General features: G+C 39.8%; 1 protein-coding gene across 1 annotated transcript in view; it reads right to left on the bottom strand.

The window, feature by feature from the left end:
- Positions 1–20594, bottom strand: part of NOX3 (NADPH oxidase 3) — a 40379-nt gene extending 19785 nt beyond the window's left edge. The window contains exons 1-7 of the mRNA XM_026845479.1: positions 20544–20594; positions 19782–19877; positions 19474–19584; positions 17573–17657; positions 8368–8513; positions 4411–4592; positions 1489–1618 (exon numbers count right to left, since the gene is read on the bottom strand). Coding sequence (XP_026701280.1) covers positions 1489–1618; positions 4411–4592; positions 8368–8513; positions 17573–17657; positions 19474–19584; positions 19782–19877; positions 20544–20588 — 795 coding nt within the window. The 5' untranslated portion in view covers positions 20589–20594. The remainder of the gene's footprint in view (positions 1–1488; positions 1619–4410; positions 4593–8367; positions 8514–17572; positions 17658–19473; positions 19585–19781; positions 19878–20543) is intronic.
- Positions 20595–21382: the final 788 nt, after the last annotated feature.

Here is a 21382-nt window from a genome sequence, read left to right as displayed (position 1 = left end):
CAGTGAAGCACATGTGGCATGACAGAGAGGGGCTCTGCCCTGGTAGCCTCCCATGAGAGCTGTGGCCAGCAGGGCATGCATTCCAGTGTCACCCCACACAGTCCCAGCTGTGCACAAGACTGTCCCCTCCCTGCTCAAGCCCATCTGTGCCTGCCCTGCCAGCACTGCACAAGCCTTGCCATGGCTTTTTAGCCTCTGAATGAATTTGTGCTATCTATCTGCAGTGTCTAGCAGGTATCACACCATAGCACATTACCCATCCAGCAAAGCACTGTTCTTAGAGATGATCTATATGCCATATGGTATTATCACAATTCATTTAAAGTAATATGACTTTGCAAGTATGGCCTTGGGTATGCAGGAAAGTGTGGCAAAATAGGTTTAACACAGAAAAGTAGAAGTTCTCTCCAGTTAGCTTTATGATAATGAATGTCAAGACATGCTGTTGGAAGCAAGCTTGTGTCTGTATTCATGGTGCGTAGCCATGTATTGATTTTTATGGCGACATTGTAGCTGAAATTTTTAGAGAGGCATTCATTTTCTCATTAATATGCGGGTTGGATAGTGGCTAACAATAGTTTAGTTTAAGAAAAATCTATGTCAGCCATTAAAAGAGCTGCAAGACACTGAATGCTAATTTTTCTCCTCTACTTTAGGATTTCCTTTGGTATGTTTTCTCTTTTTGGAAGAAACAACAAAAACTTGCATATGAGCAAGCTAAATCTTGAGCTGTAAATGTTAAATGATTTTGTTTGGATGCTAGACATCTGACATACTGTACAAATCTGCTACTTAATTACCCCCTGTGGATTTGCAATCTTGTTGCAGCAAAACCACCCTTCCGTGGGACATTTTTCCTGCCTTTTGCCTTTCCCTTTCATAATTCATTGTTTCAAATTCTTTCCTTTTTCCCTAACTTAAGACATCAAGGCTGGACAATATGAAGCATGTACCCCAAAGCAAGGACATAATTTTATCTCCAACTTATTCTCCCCTGGTATTTAGATTATCCATATTAAAGTACTATTAGTTAAAATAATAACATTAATTTGCATCCCTAGCTTTATTGTTCCATTGTATTTTCTGTATCTCTACCCGTGTAAGGTTTCCACTTGGAGGCTGTGATACTGAATAATTAAAAATAAATGTACAACAACAGATTTAAATAGAGTACAATTCTGAAATCCATACCCTTCAAAGGGAGCGTTGCCTAACTAAAGGATATTCCAGAAATAAAAATTATTATTAACTACACCAATTTTTATACATCACGCTTCATCTGTACCTGTCTATACTGACTATAGATGGGATCAGGATCACTATCTTAATGCACAGGGAGAGGTCATGGAAAAGAAATGTGGAAGTACTCTCTAAACCTGACACTAAGTGCCGGTCACTAGCATACTCTCCAGCCCCCTGCTCCCCAAGTTATTGGGCCTCCCAAGGAAGGACATGAAATTAAAAACAGAAGACAAACATCACTCTTACCACAGGTTTGTTGCCAGAAAACTGTGGCAAAGGGCACTGAGTGGCGTTCTCCCATTCCAAGTAGTGATCTTTACAGTAAGTGACATTGTGAAGCAGCAGGCTCTGAGGCGTCTGACCTCGGACAAGCTGACTTAAAACAAAAATGTTCATCAGTGATGTGATTCTTTGCCAGGTTTCTGTGCATCTGTAGGTTTTTCATTAGTAGTTGAATGCAGATTCAGTGATAACTGAAAATTCAAGAACTGGCCATTTCCGCCCTGTTCGTCTCTCTTCAAATTACCTTTCCTTTAGCTTTGCCAAGACTTTTTGACCAAATGCAAGAAGTGTATTATAGTGCTGATATATATTGATGCAGCTGAAGTGTGGAGAGTCCTTGTGTATAAACTGTACATTGTGCTGTTTGTGACAAAATTAGAATGATTTCTAAGTTCTTTGGAGCAGACATTTTGACCTCCTCTGTATATGAGCATCTGGTATTGTTTAGTAAAATAATAAAATTTAATAGTGACAGACCTTCTCTTTCTTTTGCTGCTTTCTAAATGCATTTTTAAAAGCTGCAAATAAAGTTGGAGGACTGTAATTAGATGTATACTCTCTAAACATATTAAATTCTAGCTTCTTTACTTCTGAGAATATTAATGATGTGAATTTTCCCAAACATATCAATCCTGACTGTTCAGTTTAAATGGGTTTCAGCTGGTGTTGATTATGGGTAGTGAAGGAAGATTTTAATGGGGAAACCCTATTTGTTTCATATTGTTTCTCTGAATTTTCCCTCCCATACTTACTCTGTTTCTACAATGTTAGCCTGTGCTGCCCACTAGTCTAAGAGATGAGGAGATAAGAAGTGCTGCCTTTTTCTACATGGCAGTGTCAGTGGCTGTCACCAGTTCAGACAGAAAGGCAGAAAAGGAGGTAAGCTCGAGTGAGTTTTGTTCAGTCATCTGGGAAGGAGAAAGAGTTGGGAAGTGGATTAAACCTTGGGTTTTGACTCCTTTTCATAAATGGGGTAGTGGTAGGGATGTGCTGGGGCAACAGGGTGCTGCTCTGTTGGGATTGTGTTATGCAGTCCAGGGATTGGTATGAACCAATCCTACAAGAGGAGGACCATGAGATTTACCCCAAAACTGCACTCCTTATCTGAATTAACATGTGAATGTAGATGTACCACTGTAGATTCATATTAACACTGTCACTAAGAAATGAGAAAAGGAAATGAGGGAAAGCACACAATGGATAAGAAGTAGAAGATGTCAGTGGATCTGGAAATGGAAGATGGAAATATTTTCAGCACTAGGCATCTTCTTGCTGTCACTCTGCATAGACAGGGGATTTATCAGCCCCTGAGCTTCTTAGGGAGGCTCCCTTGACTCTGCTGTCACTTGGTGTAAGAACCAGAGCCCTGTACCAAGAAGATGGACCTTCCTCTTGTGCTGAGGAACAGGGAGACTATCAGCAACTTGGCAGTCATCCCTCTCTGTAAAAGCCACCTGTCTGGACTAGTAATAAACTTGAGTTTATGTTTAAACATCAGGAGAGCAAGCCACCCCACAAGAAGACCTGGATAGGCTGGAGTGGGCTAACAAGAACCTTATGAAGTTCAATAAGGAGAGTTGTAAGGTCTTGCACCTGGGTAAACATAATCCAGGAGTGCAGCATAGACTGGGATCTACCTGGCTGGAGAGTAGCTCTGTGGAAAGGGACCTGGGGGTCCTGGTGGACAACAAGCTCAGTATGGGTGAACAGTGCGTTGTTGTGGCACAGCAAGCCAACAGGATACTGGGTTGCATCAACAAGGGCATCACCAGCAGAGATGAAGTCATCATCCCAGTCTACTTGGTGCTTGTCAGGCAGGACATGGAATACTGTGTTCAGATTTGCTCTCCTCTATACAAAAAAAAGATGTGGACAGGCTGGAGAGGGTCCAGGGGAGGGCCACAAAGGTGATCAAAGGACTGGGAAGCCTGCCATATGAGGAAAGGCTGAGAGAATTGGATTTGTTCAGCCTTGAGAAGAGAAGGCTTATGGGAGATCTTATCACCATGTTCCACTATTTAAAGGGTGGATACAAAGAAGATGGAGACTCCCTTTTTACAAGGAGTCATAGGGAAAAGATGAGGGGTAATGGGTACAAGTTACTCCTGGGGACATTCTGACTGGATGCAAGAGACAAATTTTTCGCCATGAGAACAATCAGCCACTGGAAAGTGGTGGTTTCCCCAACATTGGACGCTTTTAAGATTCAGCTGGACAGGGTGCTCGGTCATCTTGTTTAGACGATGCTTTTGCCATGAAGGGTTGGACCATATGATCCTTGAGGTCCCTTCCAACTGGGTGTTCTATGATTGAGTTGTTTGTTACTGTAGTCATTTAAACCTGGTTTGTAATATAGCACCTACTGCTGCTGCACAGTATTTCTCTATGGTAAGGAAATTTGGGGTTCTTTTCCCCACAGACAAAAAAGGTCAAAACCACTTTACATTTATGGATGCAGAGAATGGGCACAAAGATACCCACCGTAGGGTATCTGACATGCTGAAAGCTTGTCAGACTTGTACAAACTCTCTTGCAAAATGCCTTACAAGAGCTGTGAGTGTAAGGTCTATTCCTTATTAATTTGTACCTCAAAAGGTTTGATTCCTAATCTGTAATGCCCCCAGTTCCCAGGAATGAAAGTTCAGACTGATGGATTGATAAGGTGCACATTGTAAGATGTTAGAAGGGTGAATGAAAGAACTACAACACACTTTTAGTCCTCAGAAAAGTGGTGTGTTTTAATTTCAAAATGTTTTCATTTTGCAATCTGTCTCCAAGCAAAGATCTCAGCAGTTTGTTAATAGAAAAGCACAGGATTATAGATTTGAATCATGTTTAATCTCAAACTGTGTATGTATACCCCATATAGTTTATGCAGACACTTACCCCATACCATGGATTATTAAACCAATGAAGAAAACCACAAAGAGGTGATGGGTATACCAGAACACCTCATAGCATGATCTTCTGATGAGCTCAGTGGATGAAGTAATGATCAGAATTAAAGCCACAGTTATCACAACTCCAGTTATTCCAGCTATGGTGGTTAGTACCTCTCCTGTTGTGTTCTAAAATAAGAATACATCATTAGTACTAATGCTAGTAGCTATTGCTGTTATATATATTTTTTATTATTACTACTTCTGTTACTGTTGTTACTGTTGCTTCTATTACATATGAAACCAAAATTAAGATGCATTTTCAGTTTAGGAACAAAACCAGAACAAGACATGGAGTCAAGGCAAAGCTCCATTTTACCACAGAAAAGCATGGAAAAACATCCCTCTGCTCTAATTCCACTCAGGCTTATCCCAGACAGATGTGTAAATGTTTGCCGCCACTTAGTTTTTTTCAGGAATTGAAAGGAGGAAATTAGACAGTCTCATTAGTACTTTTATCTATTTTGCTTATGTAAAAGTGTCTCAGAAAAAAAGGAAAATGAATAGAGAAATGAGAAATCTAGAGATGTGATAAGTAAAACAGCACTAGAAACCAGCTTATTCATGTGAGGGTGATAAAGTGAGGTGCTAAGACACCTGCAACCATAAAGGTGTGGGGCTTGTTTGTGCTTATTTTACTTCAAAGTTTGTGGGTTTTTAGCAAGCCTGAAATGGTGTATAAAAAAGGCATGCTCTCTTTTACCTAAACAGCATAGCTCATTTACCTGCTCAGAATCACAGAATTGTCTAGGTTGGAACAGATCTTGAACATGATCCAGTCCAACCATTAACCTAACACTGACAGTTCCCAACTACACCAGATCCCTCAGCGCTAAGTCAACCCAACTCCTGAACACCTCCAGGGATGGGGACTTCACCACCTCCCTGGGCAGCCCATTCCAAAGCCTAACAACCCCTTCTGGAAAGAAATGCTTCCTAATATCTGGTCTAAAAGTCTAAACCTTCCCTGGCACAACTTGAGGCCATTCCCTCTTGTCCTATTGCTTAATATTTGGTTAAAGAGACTCATCCCCAGCTCTCTGCAGCCTCCTTTCAGGGAGCTGTAGAGGGCGATGAGGTCTCCCCTCAGCCTCCTCTTCTCCAGACTAAACAACCCCAGTTCCATCAGCCGCTCCTCCTACGACCTGTGCTCCAGACCCTGCACCAGCTTCGTTGCCCTTCTCAGGACACGCTCGAGTCATTCAATGTCCTTTTTGTAGTGAGGGGCCCAAAACTGAACACAGCAATCGAGGGGCGGCCTCACCAGTGCCGAGTCCAGGGGTAAGATCCCTTCCCTGTCCCTGCTGGCCACGCTATTGCTGACACAAGCCAGGATGCCATTGGCCTTCTTGGCTACCTGGGCACACTGCTGGCTCCTGTTCAGCCAGCTGTCAATCACACCCCCAGGTCCCTCTCTGACTGGCAGCTCTCCAGCCACTCCTCCCCAAGCCTGTAGCCCTGCTGGCTCCTCACATTTACCTGGAGATACTTTGGATAATACTTGTGTTTATTTTTTAAAAGACATATTTGGATTTACTTTTTTAATGCTTTTTAGTTATGGTACATTAATATGCTGGGCTAGATCATGTTGTTCTTGTTCATGACTCACAGACATCAGCATAGGTCTGTTACATGTCTAAGCCCACAAAAATATACAGAAGTGTGAACGAAGATGTATTTTGAACACAAAAGTCAGATGCTGATCACAGTTATAAAGTGCAAATCATGAAGAACAGCAGTAAAAATCTCACATGCAAGATGAAACTAAAGCTAAATATGCCAACAGAGGATAAATGAAGTCTCCATTTGGCCTGCGAGGCATATATATCTGTTTTCCTGGTGCTGATGTACAGGAATGAAGGAGTTCAGCATGCCTTCTGGATCCTGAGTTGATTCTACAGCTTAATACACTAGGAGGAAAAAAGCCCTATATTCTACTTGTAATGTGCACTCATTTGATATGGAAATCCTAGAAGTGGTAAAATTCCACAATGCCATTTTTACAGTCATTTTTTACAGTAAAATCATTCTTTTAAATGTTCACACTTGACAGCACACAGTACATTTTCAAATTGGTGCCTCTGAAGAGTGTGTTCAGATCCTATTACATATTAACAGGATTGATCTAGGTGATATTTTGAACATTTCCACTACAGTGGCTAGTTTGAATGTTGAGATGAAACAAGGAAAAATGTCAAAGACACTTAGTACATTGCTACTACAAGGGTAGGTTAAAACTGAAAAGAAAGCCTGAATTGTTGCGCTCAGAACTTTCTGAAGTTAGATGCAATCTTTTATTTGCTTTCCTTAATAATTTATTAATTCTGAGTGTAGCTACTGAGACACAAGTGAGTGATAAAAGACATACAAATATTAGAGGTTAGAGTAAAATCTAGGCTGTGAATTGAAAGGTAATTGTAGGGCATATTACTGTGAGAAATCTGGAAAAGATCTCAAAAAATGCTAGCTTTCCTCCTCAAGGGTATTTAGGATCTTAATGCTAATTAGAGGCCTACCTCACAATTATATCACCATGGGCTTAGTGAAGAAACAAATGTATACTGGTAGGTTCCTGTTCAGACCCATGAGCTTTTTTCTGTTCCTGGGGAACACCTCACATGCATGTGGTGAGAGTGGGCACCAGGTGTACTGAAAGATTCTGCAGCTGGGTCCTTGGCTCACTGTCCTGTTTAAATAAACCTGACTGCTTTGTCAACATCAGCATGAAGACTTTTATATTCATATCACTGAGACCATTAATTTTCATGATCTCTTCAAATTTGAGAACTGTTTACTTGTTTCTTTTGAAAGATGCAAAAATCACACTGTCTATACTGGAAAGGAACTGAGAAAAAGCAGGACAAAATGTCTTCTAACTGAAAAGTACTATCAAATCCTACTGATGGCTGTCCAGCCATTGTCTCACTTTGTTTCTTGTTTCAGTAGAGCACGCCACTAACTGAAAGAGCCCCACTCCATGGTGTTCAGTTAGTCTTTAGTGCATGCTGGCTATGTGGAAATTTTCTAAAGAGCAGAAACAATATGTGTGGGAATCTCACCAGGACCATTTCAACCCTGCAGTATATAACAATGTACATAAGCAAACATATAACAGAAATGTGATATATAGTATAATGGCATAAGGAAAAAGCTGATTAACTTTAGCATGTTTTACATGCACACCTTGCAGAAAGGCTCTGTTTATGTTATCAGTATATAAGGAAGAACTTACAGTGCTGTTGTGAGAAGTGGGAAGGAGACAGTCACTTTTTTCCCCGAAGGAAGCAGAAACTTTTATTTGCAGAGCTGAGGTGCCCGTAGTCCTACTTGGCCCTGAAGAGCACACAGCAACACTAGCTTCCCCATGCACAGTCTCCTATATGCAGCAAAAGCCTCCAGGTGCTTTTGCATGTGCTCTTCCCTGGGCAGCCACACTCAACATGTTAACAAGGCAGAATTGACCCCCAGATTGGGAAGATAATGCACAACCATGGGGAGAGACGAACAGCAACTGTGAAAGAAATATTGTTATGTGCTGTTGCTGGTTTCTTTTTTTTTTTTTTCTTTCTGGAAAGAAATTGTGTTTGTTCCATGTACTGATAGTTTAGTTTAGGGTTTTTTTTTAATTCTTTGCAGGTTTATTTCATTGCCTACTATTCACAACACTCCTTATTCCCCCTCCCATCTGTCTCCTGACAAACTAATTAAAATACTGTAGACATTTCTTTGAGCTTAGTAACCTGAAAATTGCAGCTCTGAGTAAGTGTTTTCAGCTGAAATTGAGGTTAACCTTTGGCAGCACCTTCTCGCTCTGGTTAAAAGGCTTTGAAATACAGTTTTACCGACAATAGAATCCACAGAGGAAAAGTTTTTAGATGAGGAAAACCAAGAAGTGACAGCTTACAGTTTCATAGGTCCTGATTGGGTTCAAGTAGCTTTCATTTGGGCTCTTGCCAAGGCCAGAAAGTTTATTCTGTAACTCTCCGGCTTCCTTTGACTGGCTGGTATGATACCGCTCGATGTTGATCAAGTGGGCAACAATATGGATGGCTGCATGAGAGAGAGAGTAGTGTGAAATTACAGACCCACTTGTATGTGTCCACAGTGCCAGGAGGAACTTCATTAAGCACACTATGAACTATTTGAAAAGGCTTGGGCATGATCTGAAGTGTTTTGAAAGGGTTAAGCTGACAATGAAAGGAAAATTTTATCAAATATATGTCTACAGGAGGAGAGGAACAGTTCCAAGGTCACCTCCCATGTTTACAGTCAAGTGCCCTGCAGTCTTCAGTGTCATCAAAGAAGGATGTCTTGAGAAATGATGTAAAGGTGTTTGCCTCTGATTTTAAACTGTTCCAAATGAGGTAAACTAATTAAAATCCCTATTTTTTAAATTAACATACTAGGATGTGCCATGGTCTAATATTGTTACACAGGACACTAACTTGTCTATTTTAGGCATAGACCAGTTTGCAACTTGCACCAGGGATATTTAAGAGGTGCATCCAAAATCTGTCCCCTATTAACAAGTAACTATAGCAGTACTTTATGCAGGTGGAGCCTGGAGAAACCACAGGAACTATGATTTTAAGGGCGAAGTCTGAATCACAGTGTTAGATCTGATTTGCCCTGAGCATCATATATCACCTCTACTTCTGGCCTGCTCCAAAAAGTATATGGAATAGTCAGTTTAGAAAAATGCCTTAGAGTGAAGTAAGAACTCCCATATAATTCCTTTCCTTAGTGGAAAGATGGTAATTTCAAAAGGGGGAAAAAGACTTTGTTTATTATTGACTAACATAGAAAAAGCTGTAACCATGCTAGGTACAGAGTTTGTTTTCAGTATGAGAGATTCTTGAGTCTACTGCAGGAAAGTTGTAATTAATGAAAAATATTAAACACCAAAGAATGAAAAAATAACAATGGAAAAATATTATATGTTTACAGTAGACCTATTAGGATATGTAATTTCTAGGATTTATCATTAGCTTTCTGTTATCATCTCTCCTTCAGTGTTTATCTGTTCTTATTCCTGTCCATTTAAAAAACTTTTCTAAAAGGCAGTATTTGTAATAAAACAAATATGATCTGCTTCCCTGAACAATACTCTCTCAAAAGAAGATTTATTTCCTCTTTTTAATATTTTCTCTTTTCACTGTTTTCCTTTTTGTCTCTTTTCTCTCATCTCTTCTTTCTTCTTTCTTCTTTCTTCTTTCTTCTTTCTTCTTTCTTCTTTCTTCTTTCTTCTTTCTTTCTTCTTTCTTCTTTCTTTCTTCTTTCTTCTTTCTTCTTCTTTCTTCTTTCTTCCTTCTTCTTTCTTCTTTCTTCTTTCTTTTTCTTTCTGTCCTATTCTTTTTTTTTTTTTTTAATTTTTTAAATTGTAAATATTTGCACAAAAGTAATGTCTTACTGTGCTAGTCACTGTGTAATCATAGATGACAACACAGGATTAAATGCAAAAGGACTTTGGTTTGCTAAGTCTTCTGCATGCAGGAGTCCAGCTCCTCTGCAGTGCATGGGGAGAGCTGTGGGCATGGGAATATGAGTTAAGGTAGGATGCTGGCCATGGAAGTGCTTAAAGCAGCCAGTGCAAAAATGTAGAAGATTGCACTCTTCCACCCAACAGTAGGCTAGCCCATGTGTCCAGGCTGGAGGGAGATTATTTTCACTCTGTTCTCCTGAGGTGATCCTTTGAGAGCAGTAGATGTGCTGTGGTTGGTTGACTGTCAGGTTTCACTTCATTCAAAACATAATGTTAGCTTAGGGACTCCCCCCTGCCACTCCCTAACACCTGCTTCACCTCATTGCCCCATGCTTAGATACTCACTGGGAGATGAAAGACCTATTTTAAAATCTTTGTTACATTAAATTTAAAGTAGGGCTTTAAACCAAATCAAGTCTTAGTCACTGGGTTGACTGGTTATTCTCCTGTGGGCTGTCTTCTGATGAAACCCTTAATAAAAATAATCAAATATTTATTGACATAAGCATCCCAAGTGAATATTCTGAGCACCCAAACTGCAAAATCAAGCTCCCATTTTTTCTGAATCTTTGGCCCAATGAATAATAAATTATTTATACAAGCTGGAATAGCTTCAGCAGAATGGAGACTGAATCCAAATGGGTATGAGTGGCACAGAGATAAAATGAGCCTGGAAATTAGAAGACAGATTCAAGCCATCAAAGGAATGAGACTCTAAAATAACCTTTCAATAAATGGGATAATGGGATCAAGCAATCTAAGCAGCTTTCAGCTGAAGGTTGGTCATTTTATGAAATAGCATATATGACGTGACTGTGAGCATTAGAGGGTTTTGAACTCAGTGACCTGGCATGTCCTGCGTATGTTGTTATAGATTAGGTGCTGCATGTGAAACAACCTGGCCAGCGTCAGGTGAGAGATGTTCCCTGGAGCCTGTGTGTGAGAGGAAGCTCCGAGAACCTCGGCAGCACCCTGACACTGGAAGAAATGTTGCAGAAAACCACAAACAGCAAGTGAAATTGTGGATTCAGACTGTAAAAACCCAAAAGCCTGAGAGGCTCTGAGCTGCTGGGTTTAGGTGGCAGCTGTGTGGGGGCTGTGGCAATCTGTTCCCCAGTGTACAACTGATGTATAAGCAGTATATAAACACTGTTTATGTATTTAAGTGTAACAGCACTTTTAAGTGCTGAGTGGGAAGCAGGGGGAGCTGTTCCTACAAGGGGTTTCTTTCAGAACAGATGTTTTGGCCTGGTAAGGATGTTATCAGATCCAGCTGGAAGGGAACCAAGTAATTGCTTGACAAGGACCTGATTTCTCTAGCATCTGAAAGAGCTCACTTGGAGGACAGGAGTGTGGGGTAATGGACTGCTGTGTGCGGTAGGTTGTGGAGTTACATGCTGCATGTATTCTGGTACTGGATGGAGGGAAAGAGGAGAGAGATGGAAAGCCCTGGCAATGAATCTCTGAGTGGACTTCTACTGAGGAGTTATATCTTGGCATCTGCTATTGATTACTGCTGCAATAAGTAATGTTACTTGGGCCTCTTGTCCTCTATACCTGCAGAATGCTCTTTATAACTCCTAAATGTTATCCCTCATATCCCTCAGCGCTGTGTCAACCCGACTCTTAAACTTCTCCAGGGACGGAGACTCCACCACCTCACTGGGCAGCTCATTCCAATGCCTAACAACCCCTTCTGGAAAGAAATGCTTCATAATATCCAGTCTAAACCTTCCCTGGTGCAACTTGAGGCGACTCCCTCTTGTCCTATCGCTTATTACTTTGTTAAAAAGACTCATCCCCAGCTCTCTGCACCCTCCTTTCAGGGAGCTGTAGAGGGCGATGAGGTCTCCCCTCAGCCTCCTCTTCTCCGGACTAAACACCCCCAGTTCCCTCAGCCGCTCCCCGTACGACCTGTGCTCCAGACCCTGCACCAGCTCCGTTGCCCTTCTCTAGACACGCTCGAGTCATTCAATGTCCTTTTTGTAGTGAGGGGCCCAAAACTGAACACAGGAATCGAGGGGCGGCCTCACCAGTGCCGAGTCCAGGGGTAAGATCCCTTCCCTGTCCCTGCTGGCCACGCTATTGCTGACACAAGCCAGGATGCCATTGGCCTTCTTGGCTACCTGGGCACACTGCTGGCTCCTGTTCAGCCGGCTGTCAATCACACTCCCCCACACCTCTCTGACTGGCAGCTCTCCAGCCACTCCTCCCCAAGCCTGTAGCGCTGCTGGGGGTTGTTGTGGCCCAAGGGCAGCCCCCGGCATTTGGCCTTATTGAAACTCCTCCAGTTGGCCTCAGCCCATGGCTCCAGCCTGTCCAGGTCTCTCTGCAGAGCCTCCCTGCCCTCGAGCAGATCAACACTCCCACCCAACTGGGTGTCATCTGCAAACTGACTGAGGGTGCACTCGATCCCCTCGTCTAGATCATCAATAAAGATGTTAAACAGGAGTGGCCCCAACAGTGAGCCCTGGGGGACACCACTTGTGACCGGCTGCCAACCAGGTTTAACTCCGTTCACCACAACTCTTTGGGCCTGGCCATCCAGATAGTTTTTTACCCAGTGAAGTGTGTGCCCATCCAGCAAGCCTTACTTAACCTAGTAAGATTTTTCTACAGGCTATTAAAGGACATAATTTTGTTCATCTGTATATCTTTCTGCTTCACTGTGTTACTGTCAGTGGAAACACCGTCATACACTCTTCTTTGGGATTTACCACATCTTCCTTTTTGGGTGACATTCCCTGCAGTTTTCATTTAACAGGTAGAGGATATTGCAAGTGATGATGACTTCCAGAATAAAAAGTAGAGGTCTTTTTTGCAAGTTATTCTGTGGTAGCTGTTAAAGTACAGAGTATAATGATACAGTGGAAAATATTAACATTCAAACTAATGATGTACTGAATATGTTGGTTTACCTGAGTCTCCCATGATCTTAAATATTGCCTAGAGTGTTATTAGATGAATACTTCTGATGATTTTTTGCATTGTGCTAGGAAAAAATGATGCAATCTAAAAATGAATTATAGCTGGATGGTAAGAGTAATGCAAAGATCTAATTCCATTTTCAGTTTGGTTCATTTAATGTACAATAGTTGTAGCAGACTAAAAAGTCTGGCACTGGATACACTGCCATTAGCTAAAATATTTTATATCTCTAAAGTGCATTTTCTGAAAGTCCTTTGCATCTGCAGTGAGTAGAATTTACTAAGCAATTCCAAAATTGATATGTAGATTTGCGAAATCTGAGCTTACAACAGTTGGTTTTTTTCGCTGCACCACTTAGGTAAGTTAACCATGAGGGCAAAGTTTAAGGTACTACATCTCAGGATTTTCAGTTTTATTTTTTCCTTATTCTACAGGGCCAAACATAAAGTACAGAATAAATCATGCAATCTTTTAAACAAAGTCCTTTTTTATAACTGTGCATGAAGACTGAAGGATTTTGACTGTTGTTCTTAACCACATCTGGAATGTCTGAAGCGCTTAACATGCATTAATTTGTGTTTGACCCTGAGATGTTCTATCTAGTCCACCTCTGAGATCAAATAAAAGGTTTTATTGGAAGGAGGGAGGGAGGAAAAGGGTTGCTATTAGAGCATGGTGTTTACTGTATGTATTCTTAAATACAAGGAGATGTAATTAAATTATCTTGAAAGTCTGGTCAATTTAACTAGTTTTATTCAGCCAATTGTGCCTTCAGTGAAGCATGCACAACTCTCATTGAACTAAACAGAAATTGCTTGTGTTTATCTGAGGAAAAGATTTCACTCTCTTTTTCTGCATGCCTGTACAGGATAATAATCAAATTGGAGCTTGCTGCTAGCAGTTAAATGTTTTGGTTAACCAACCTATTATGATAAAATCAAAGGGTCAAATCCTGTCCTTTCTGCCCACAGTGAAGTGAACAGCAGCTAACCCAGGCACAGAGAAGTCTGTTCCTGACCAAGCCGAGGTTCTTTTGCCACGCACTGCCTTGTGTCTTTTCTGGTTACACAGAACCCTTAATTCATCTTCATGCTATCTTTGTGGAATAAAAAAGTGCAGGTTATGTACAAATTACAACAATAGTGACCACACACATACTTACATTTGATTTTTTTTTTTTTAGAATGGTTATAAACATCAAAGAAGAACATGACTTGGACCATTTTTTATGATAGCTGAAAGCTTATAATCTTTAATTTAATGTAGTTTCCTTCTTCATACTTACACTAAGTCTAGATTTAAACAATCTGACTGAAAAAAAAAAAGTACTTTAATGGAAATTTGGTTTTCTGTAATTTCTAAAAGTACAACACTGAGACATCAGCTAAACTTCTTTTGAAGATAAGCATGTTTCCCTGAAATCTTCATTGCTTACATAGAAATGTTATTCAGATCACCAAAGACCTTCACTTAGCCACCACACCAAAATGTAGTTGAAAATGGAAAGGTTTTCCAGTATTTTTAGCTATAGATATTTAAGTGCTTGACAGAAAACAAACGCACCTGGTATCACTATACTTCTGTCTGCATTCTTCATGTTTTTAAAGAAAGTCATACTGCTGGAATTTTTGAGGATCAGGAACCACCATTTCAAACAGCCTAACTACAAAGAACCTCACTGTCCTTCCCCTACTTTCCATTAATTGCTTAATTCAATAGTTCAATATCATGCAAAGACTGTTGAAACAATATATCTATATAATCTTTCTGTAAACATCAAAACAACACAAGAATTGGTTTGCTCTTCAAAATATGCACTGTATGCCAATGTAAAAAAAATCATTTCCCCCAACACTCCCCACTTTCCCCACAGAAAATGTATGAATGTATTTATGAGGATAAAAACAATACAGTTTTGTTTAAAACTTGTTTTTGATAAAAACAAACAATAAAAACAAAAGAGAGGAGTTGTACAAAATCTTGTTTACTATCTCTTGGTTTTATCTTTTTTTATCTTATCTTCTTATCTTTAGGTTTCAGACAACTGCCCCTCAACTGAAAAGTCTCTTTTGTATTAGAAAACATAGAATGATTTGCACTGATCAGACTGAGAGTGCATGAAACTATGATTTTATTTTAGCAGAGTTACAGGTCTATAAGGAAGATTTATTAGTGGGTGAATAACTCCCAGACAGCTCTTATCACAGACAGGCATGCAGAATGCAGGAAGCCAAACTAAGCAGAATTCCCTTTACTGAATTTTCAATGATGCCCTTGATTATAGATAGCATTGTTTACTCTCTCTCTTTCCTCCAACTTCCCTCTTCCACTAGTCTCTAATTATATCCCTTTATGACCTGACCAATTAAAGCCTGCTCTTGAATTTGTATTAGAGCTGATGAAAAATTAAAGGTACAGATGTACTTTTTCCAAGGCCATGCACACCTCAGCTGAGCTGGCTGCCTGTTAGAAGCCAGACAATACTAATGTTGCACTGACTATTTTTAGCACGCTATTAAATAAATATGCTGGAATAACACCACCTGGCAAGCTGAGATGAATACATCTTACTTTAATAATAAAGGAGTCTACAATTTTATATTGTGAGGCTAAGCTTACTGATCTGCAAATTGGTTTAACTTCTTGCTGTCACATTTAGGCTATTGATCATAGAGGGGAGAACATTCATTTAACTAAGAATTACTAAATTGCAATAGACTAATAGGAGTTGACTATGGTTTGTGTAGCAAAAGGCAATATAGGTAGCACTTGGATAAATAATGTGTCAGTTGAGAGGAAAACAGCATCTACACATCATTTTAACACTCTTAGATTTTATAAAAAGGGACTCAATATACTTGTGGTACCTCCTTACCCTGAAACATTGCTTTCCTGTCACAATATGTGCTGTAGATTTTACTTTTTTTTAAAATGAATTTGAAATGTAATTGCATGCAATGGAGTTTCTAACCATTCTTTAACCAAGTCTGACTCTACAGTGATGTAGAGTTTTTCTAGATATGATAGTTTTTTCTCACTTGTCTGTTAGGGAAGCATGAGTTCATAAGTTCTCGTGTTTTGTTCATTAGACTTCCCTTTATTTTGTTCTCTTCCCCAAATACCTCATCAACTATTTGTCCGTTTTATATTCTGGAGAAAACCCCAACCCAAATAACAACCCAACAACAAATCCACATTTTCTGCCTAGAGAATGACAGAATTAAATAATGGTGCTTTCTTTCATTTCCCACATTTCCCTGTGTCGTGTCTTTTTCCTTGGAATTACTGAAGGCATAAAGTAATCACTTTTCTGAAAGACTTGCACTTCCCAAACTGTCCACCTTAATGCACTAGCAAACATTTTTATATTAATGTAAAAACAAAAAACATAAAAGGTTTGACTGTGCAGTTTTGCTTTCTTTTTGGAGCATGACAAATTATACACCAAGCAGAAGTTGGTTAATTTACATTCCTGGGTTGATTTGTTAATTAAAGAAGCAATGTTGCATTCTGTAGGAATCTGCTTTGTGCTGAAACTGAACTCTGATAAATGAATGGACATGACAGATAAGTAAATCATCATAATACACTATAAGATGCACATTCTCATTTCCCAGTCTTCCCCTCTTAATTCTTATACAAAGAACAAATTTTAGCTATTGATTCCTGATGGCAATCAGGAATCAATATTCTTCATATTCTTGTCTCACTGCATGGGGACTTTAACAGCCTATACACACAAAAGCAGCTGCCTCGTGTAGGCTGAAAAAAATTTTGGGACCAGGATCCACCTGGACAGCCTGGAGGTAGAACTGTTACCCTGCAATGTCTTATGCTTGCAAATTACCCTGATTATTCCTGTGTCTCCTTCATGTTTTCTAAGAGAAATATCTGCTCCAGATACCTCTCCATCTCTATGTGCTTATGTCCTTCCTCATGTTACCTTTTGTTCTTCCTTCTTTGCACATCCCCGTTCCCCATGCTCTCTCCCGTTCCCCTCATGTCCTCTGAATTCCTATAAGCTTCAGTCTTCTCCAGATCCCTTAATGGCTTGGGGAACAGAAAGGTGCCATGTCCTCTTCCCAGTCATGTGAACAAACATCTGTAGGTCAGTAAGTCACTAAGACTGGCAGAACAGAGAACTTTTGATCTCAAGTTGCAGTTTTCCCCTCAAGGAGGCCATTAGCTCCCTCTACCCATCACCTATTATGAAAATATATATATTTAGGAATTTAATGTTTTTGAGACAGCTCCTTGTCTCAAATTCAGATTAAATTTATTACCTGGTTGAAGAATTGTTGAAGAATATGTAGTGGTGAACAGATGAGAAGTGTGACTCATGAGCACTACTTCTTTAGGAAACCAAACTGTAATGTCACCTCCACAAACATCTACTCTCAGGGATTTAATGAAAGTTATTTACATTAAATGTTAATAGCACACAAGCTGGTCACATTAACTAAATGGCAACTAATAGTTACTATCCAAGTTGGAAGTTTATTGACTTAAGAATCAAACTTTTCTCAAGCAAAAAAAGTTACAAATGGTTAACCAGATGGGACTGCTACGCCTATTTAAAGCTGCAGTCATCAAATGATGCACTAAAATAGCATGTCTCAGAGCTGATGGGGATTACAGCATTAGGCAGCATCACTGTGAAATTCAAAACATTTCAAAGGCAAAGAAAAAAAAAGCTTACTTGCATTTACAGCTATTCCATAGGCAACCATCTTGTGAAATGCGATGTTTTTGTCAAGCTGTCTCCTCAGTGCTCCTCCACAGCACTTGGTGAAAAAGCAGACCTTGTTTTATATCATTCCTATTACTATTTGCAGCTCACATTTTGGATAGGAGAAGAGAAGAGTTCAGTACATTTAAAAATGGAATGCTGAAGGAATTCAGTGGAAGTTTTGGGTTAGCCTTAACTTTGGGGCTCAGGCAACTTCAGCATAGTGACACTCCAGGATTTCTTAAGCTATTCACCCTATGCTGGGGGTCAAAACCAGGTTTGATAATACTCTACTTAATTTATCTGTGATTTGAGTGGTTTTTCTGAGCTGGTGATTAACTAGTTTACTGATATAAGGACGCCAGGCTGGGCTACCACTGCTTTGCAAGCTTAGGTTTAGCTGCATGAACACAGCTGAACTGCTGGCAAAGACAGCTGGCAACGGGAGCATTTCTGCTGCTTTCATGAAATGCACACCCCACGAGGGTGAGGCTGTCTAGACCTCAGGTGGTTGCATGCTGATGTGTTACTGAGCCGTCTTCCTATTATTGGAAATGCTTGGCGGTGGTGTGCTCATGACCAGCTGAGTGCCTCTGCGCAGAGCCAGCCTGGGGCCGGCGCGGGCGGCCATCAGCCAAAACTAACACGGTCTGCTGGAACCTAGACAGCCCTCGCGGACCTAATTCAGTCTCTGAATGGTGTTGCGGGTGTCTGGATTCCTCGCTTGACCTGGCACAGTGCCATGCCATGCCAAAGGTCCTGGCATTTATCCATGTTGTTTCCCAGCTAATAATTCTTCCAAAAATCTGGAGCACAGTGGGTGCAATGCCAAGACACAGCACCTCCTCAGAGAGTCACTGGGTCCAGTCCCACGCTGACCATGCTGGAGCCAGTCAAGCTGCTCTGTACCATGCTCCTGAAGAGCAGACTATTGTTCAGAAGAGCAAAACAGTTCCAGTTCTCTGAGTTCTTACTCAGCACCTAAGTGGGCATGCATATATTTTATGTTAATTCACAAACTGATTCAGAAATCCAATAAGACTTTTTTTAAATGCTCAGTTCCTGGACTCAGACAATGATAAACCAGTGTTGATTCCCAGCCTAAAGATTGCTTGAAATCTATATCTAACACTGAAGAAAAAAAAAAAAAAAAAGGCAGAACTGAAATTTAAGAACCAGCTTACAATAAAATAAATTAATGTTATGATTTCTAAATTCCTGTTGTTCTTGGAGGCATGAAGTAATCAGTGATTTTTTTACCCAAACATGTAGTATTGGAATTGCTCTCACTGTAATAATTCACTACAAGTTGAAGCTGTAGCTAGTAGAGCTAAAGCCTAAAGTGCTTCCTATGCATGATGCCAAGGTTAATGTAAAGGCCTCTGAGCAGATGACCACTCAGTTACAAAAACACATTTACAAGAAAGACTTGAACGGTAGCCACTCAGGCAGAAGGGTTTAAACATATTCCTTATTATCCTTATGACACTTTTATCTATCTGTACATTTCTCTCTCCAATTTTCACTTTGCAGCTACAGAGGATACACATGATGGATACGTATTTTCTCCATTTGGCCAAACTGCATTATTACATCCATTTTTTGCAGCTCCTCACTTTTCATTTCATGACACCATGTTATGCAGCAACTGCCAAAATCAGCATTGCATTTAGAGCACTGTGTTAAACAAGCCATTTTTTTCTCTTCAGTCATGAATACTGACAATTTGAATGGTAATAACTAGTCAATAGCGTACAGACTTTTCTGTCAAAAATTAAAATTCTTTGGAAAATGTTTGATATGGATAATACTGCTGAACTACAGAAATAAAAAAGAGTGGATAATATGGCTATTTGAGAAATGGTACTTACAATGCTTGCTCCTCTTAAGAATGAAGTAAGGTTTCTACTGACTGGTAACAGGATTAGCATGCAGTTAAAATTAAGGCACGTTGCAGAAGCCCTTGCCCAAGCCAGGGTTGACTGTACATATAACAGTATAAAGAAATTAAATTACAAGCTTGGTATAGAAATAGCAAAAGAAAGAAAATAACATTATACTCTTATATGGGAAAATCACTGTTGAAGCATCAAAAATATTATTATGAAGGATGTAAATAAAATCAGACTATGCATATATTCTTCTTGTGGAGCCCTTTAACAGTCAAACTCATACTTACTCCCAGCATAATCCGTGTATAAATGTAAGCATCTTCATCATCATACCAGTGGAAGGTATCAATAAACAAATAGAAATTCAGTCCCAGCCACACCAGCTGCAAAGCAGACAGGGTACAGATTAGTGACACAGTATTTTTTGATGCATATAAAACTGGTTATAGTTACGGTTTTAAAAGTATCGAAGAGATACTTCAAAATCAGTGTGCTATGCAGTTCTTGATCACAGATGATAGAAATCACAAATGTCTGCTGGAATGAGGCTATCTTTTAGCAAATGCAGGATTACAGTCCTATCCCCACATCCCCAGTAGAGGATATAGATGACATTTACTGTGTGATGGTAAACTTGATCTTAAACACAGGGCTTAGCCTTGTCTCTAAAAGGCAATAAAAGCTAAAATTAAAGAATTCCAGAAATGGAGGGAGTTAGGAGTTGAGGAAATTCCTTTCTCTGTCCTCCATTCTCAGTTCACCAAAGCCTCTGAAAAAAATTCAGTATATAATTTCAATTACAATTGCAACCCCCTGTTCCCTTTATCTGAGGACTAAAGTACACAGACTTAAAAATAATTAAAAATAAAACAGCAAGACTTTAAATTGTTTTTAAGACTAGTTATAAAAACGCTGCTGAATATTTTATAGCAAGTTTTACATTGAGCTTGGGAGTATTACTGTAAGCAAACCATAAAATGTCTTTTAAACAAGCTTAAAATATTTATATATATATCCAATTAGATTTTTTTAATGCTAAAAATACTCACTAATAACAGCACTGAGAGTTTTTCATTCAAAATCCAGCATCCCATCCTGAGTGTCTCTCCCTGTGCTAGCAGCAGCTGACTCTTGCCTTCCAGTGTAACCTGAGTTCTCTGTCCATTTCTCAGGCTTTTCTACTAACTCCTTTTGTCTTTAGATTTTAATAAGCACCTAGTGGGAGCAGGAGCTCTCTCTAGGAATTTTCTAATTAAGAACTGCCTGACAGGAACAGATCACCCAAGTGACATGTCTCATGACCTGTGTAAATAAAATGCTGGTCATTGTCCAGTCCTTTCTCCCTCCAAAGTTATTTCTCAGCAAATGAGAGATGCTGTCATTAAATTGTCCTCTTCTACTAGCATTTATTCAGGTGGGTTTTTTGCTTTGTCTTTGCAGTTTGAAGAGAGTTCATAATTTCTTCATCATTTGTCTTTTAATTTAGTAACAAATGGGAGCATCCCTTATGTGTATACAAGATGGGAGCATTGCTAAAACATCTTGGGAGTGACAAAGTCACTCAGTCACAAGTTGGGAACTGTCAGAATAAGGGGTGTCCTTCTAACATTCTTACGGATTTCTGGCAAATACAGATTATGGCAATGTTAAAATGAATGATAGTTTTTCATTCGGTTGGCTGCAGTCATAAAATAAGCAGTTACTTTCTCTTTCTTCTAGTCACATTGATTGGTGTATGGACACAAATCCTACTTCCTTCTCCTCCTGGCAGGAGAAGTAACAATTAATTTCTTCCTGGGCTTCTCTTTTAAGTCTCACAAACATTGGTTGCCTTCACCCACAACCCATGAGGTGAGGAGAGGATGCCTGTTTCAGAGGTCTGAGCACA

Source organism: Athene cunicularia (assembly GCF_003259725.1).
Source record: "Athene cunicularia isolate RWA chromosome 3 unlocalized genomic scaffold, athCun1 chr3_part1, whole genome shotgun sequence".
NCBI classification, from domain to species: domain Eukaryota; kingdom Metazoa; phylum Chordata; class Aves; order Strigiformes; family Strigidae; genus Athene; species Athene cunicularia.
This window is presented reverse-complemented; position numbering and strand designations above follow the sequence as displayed.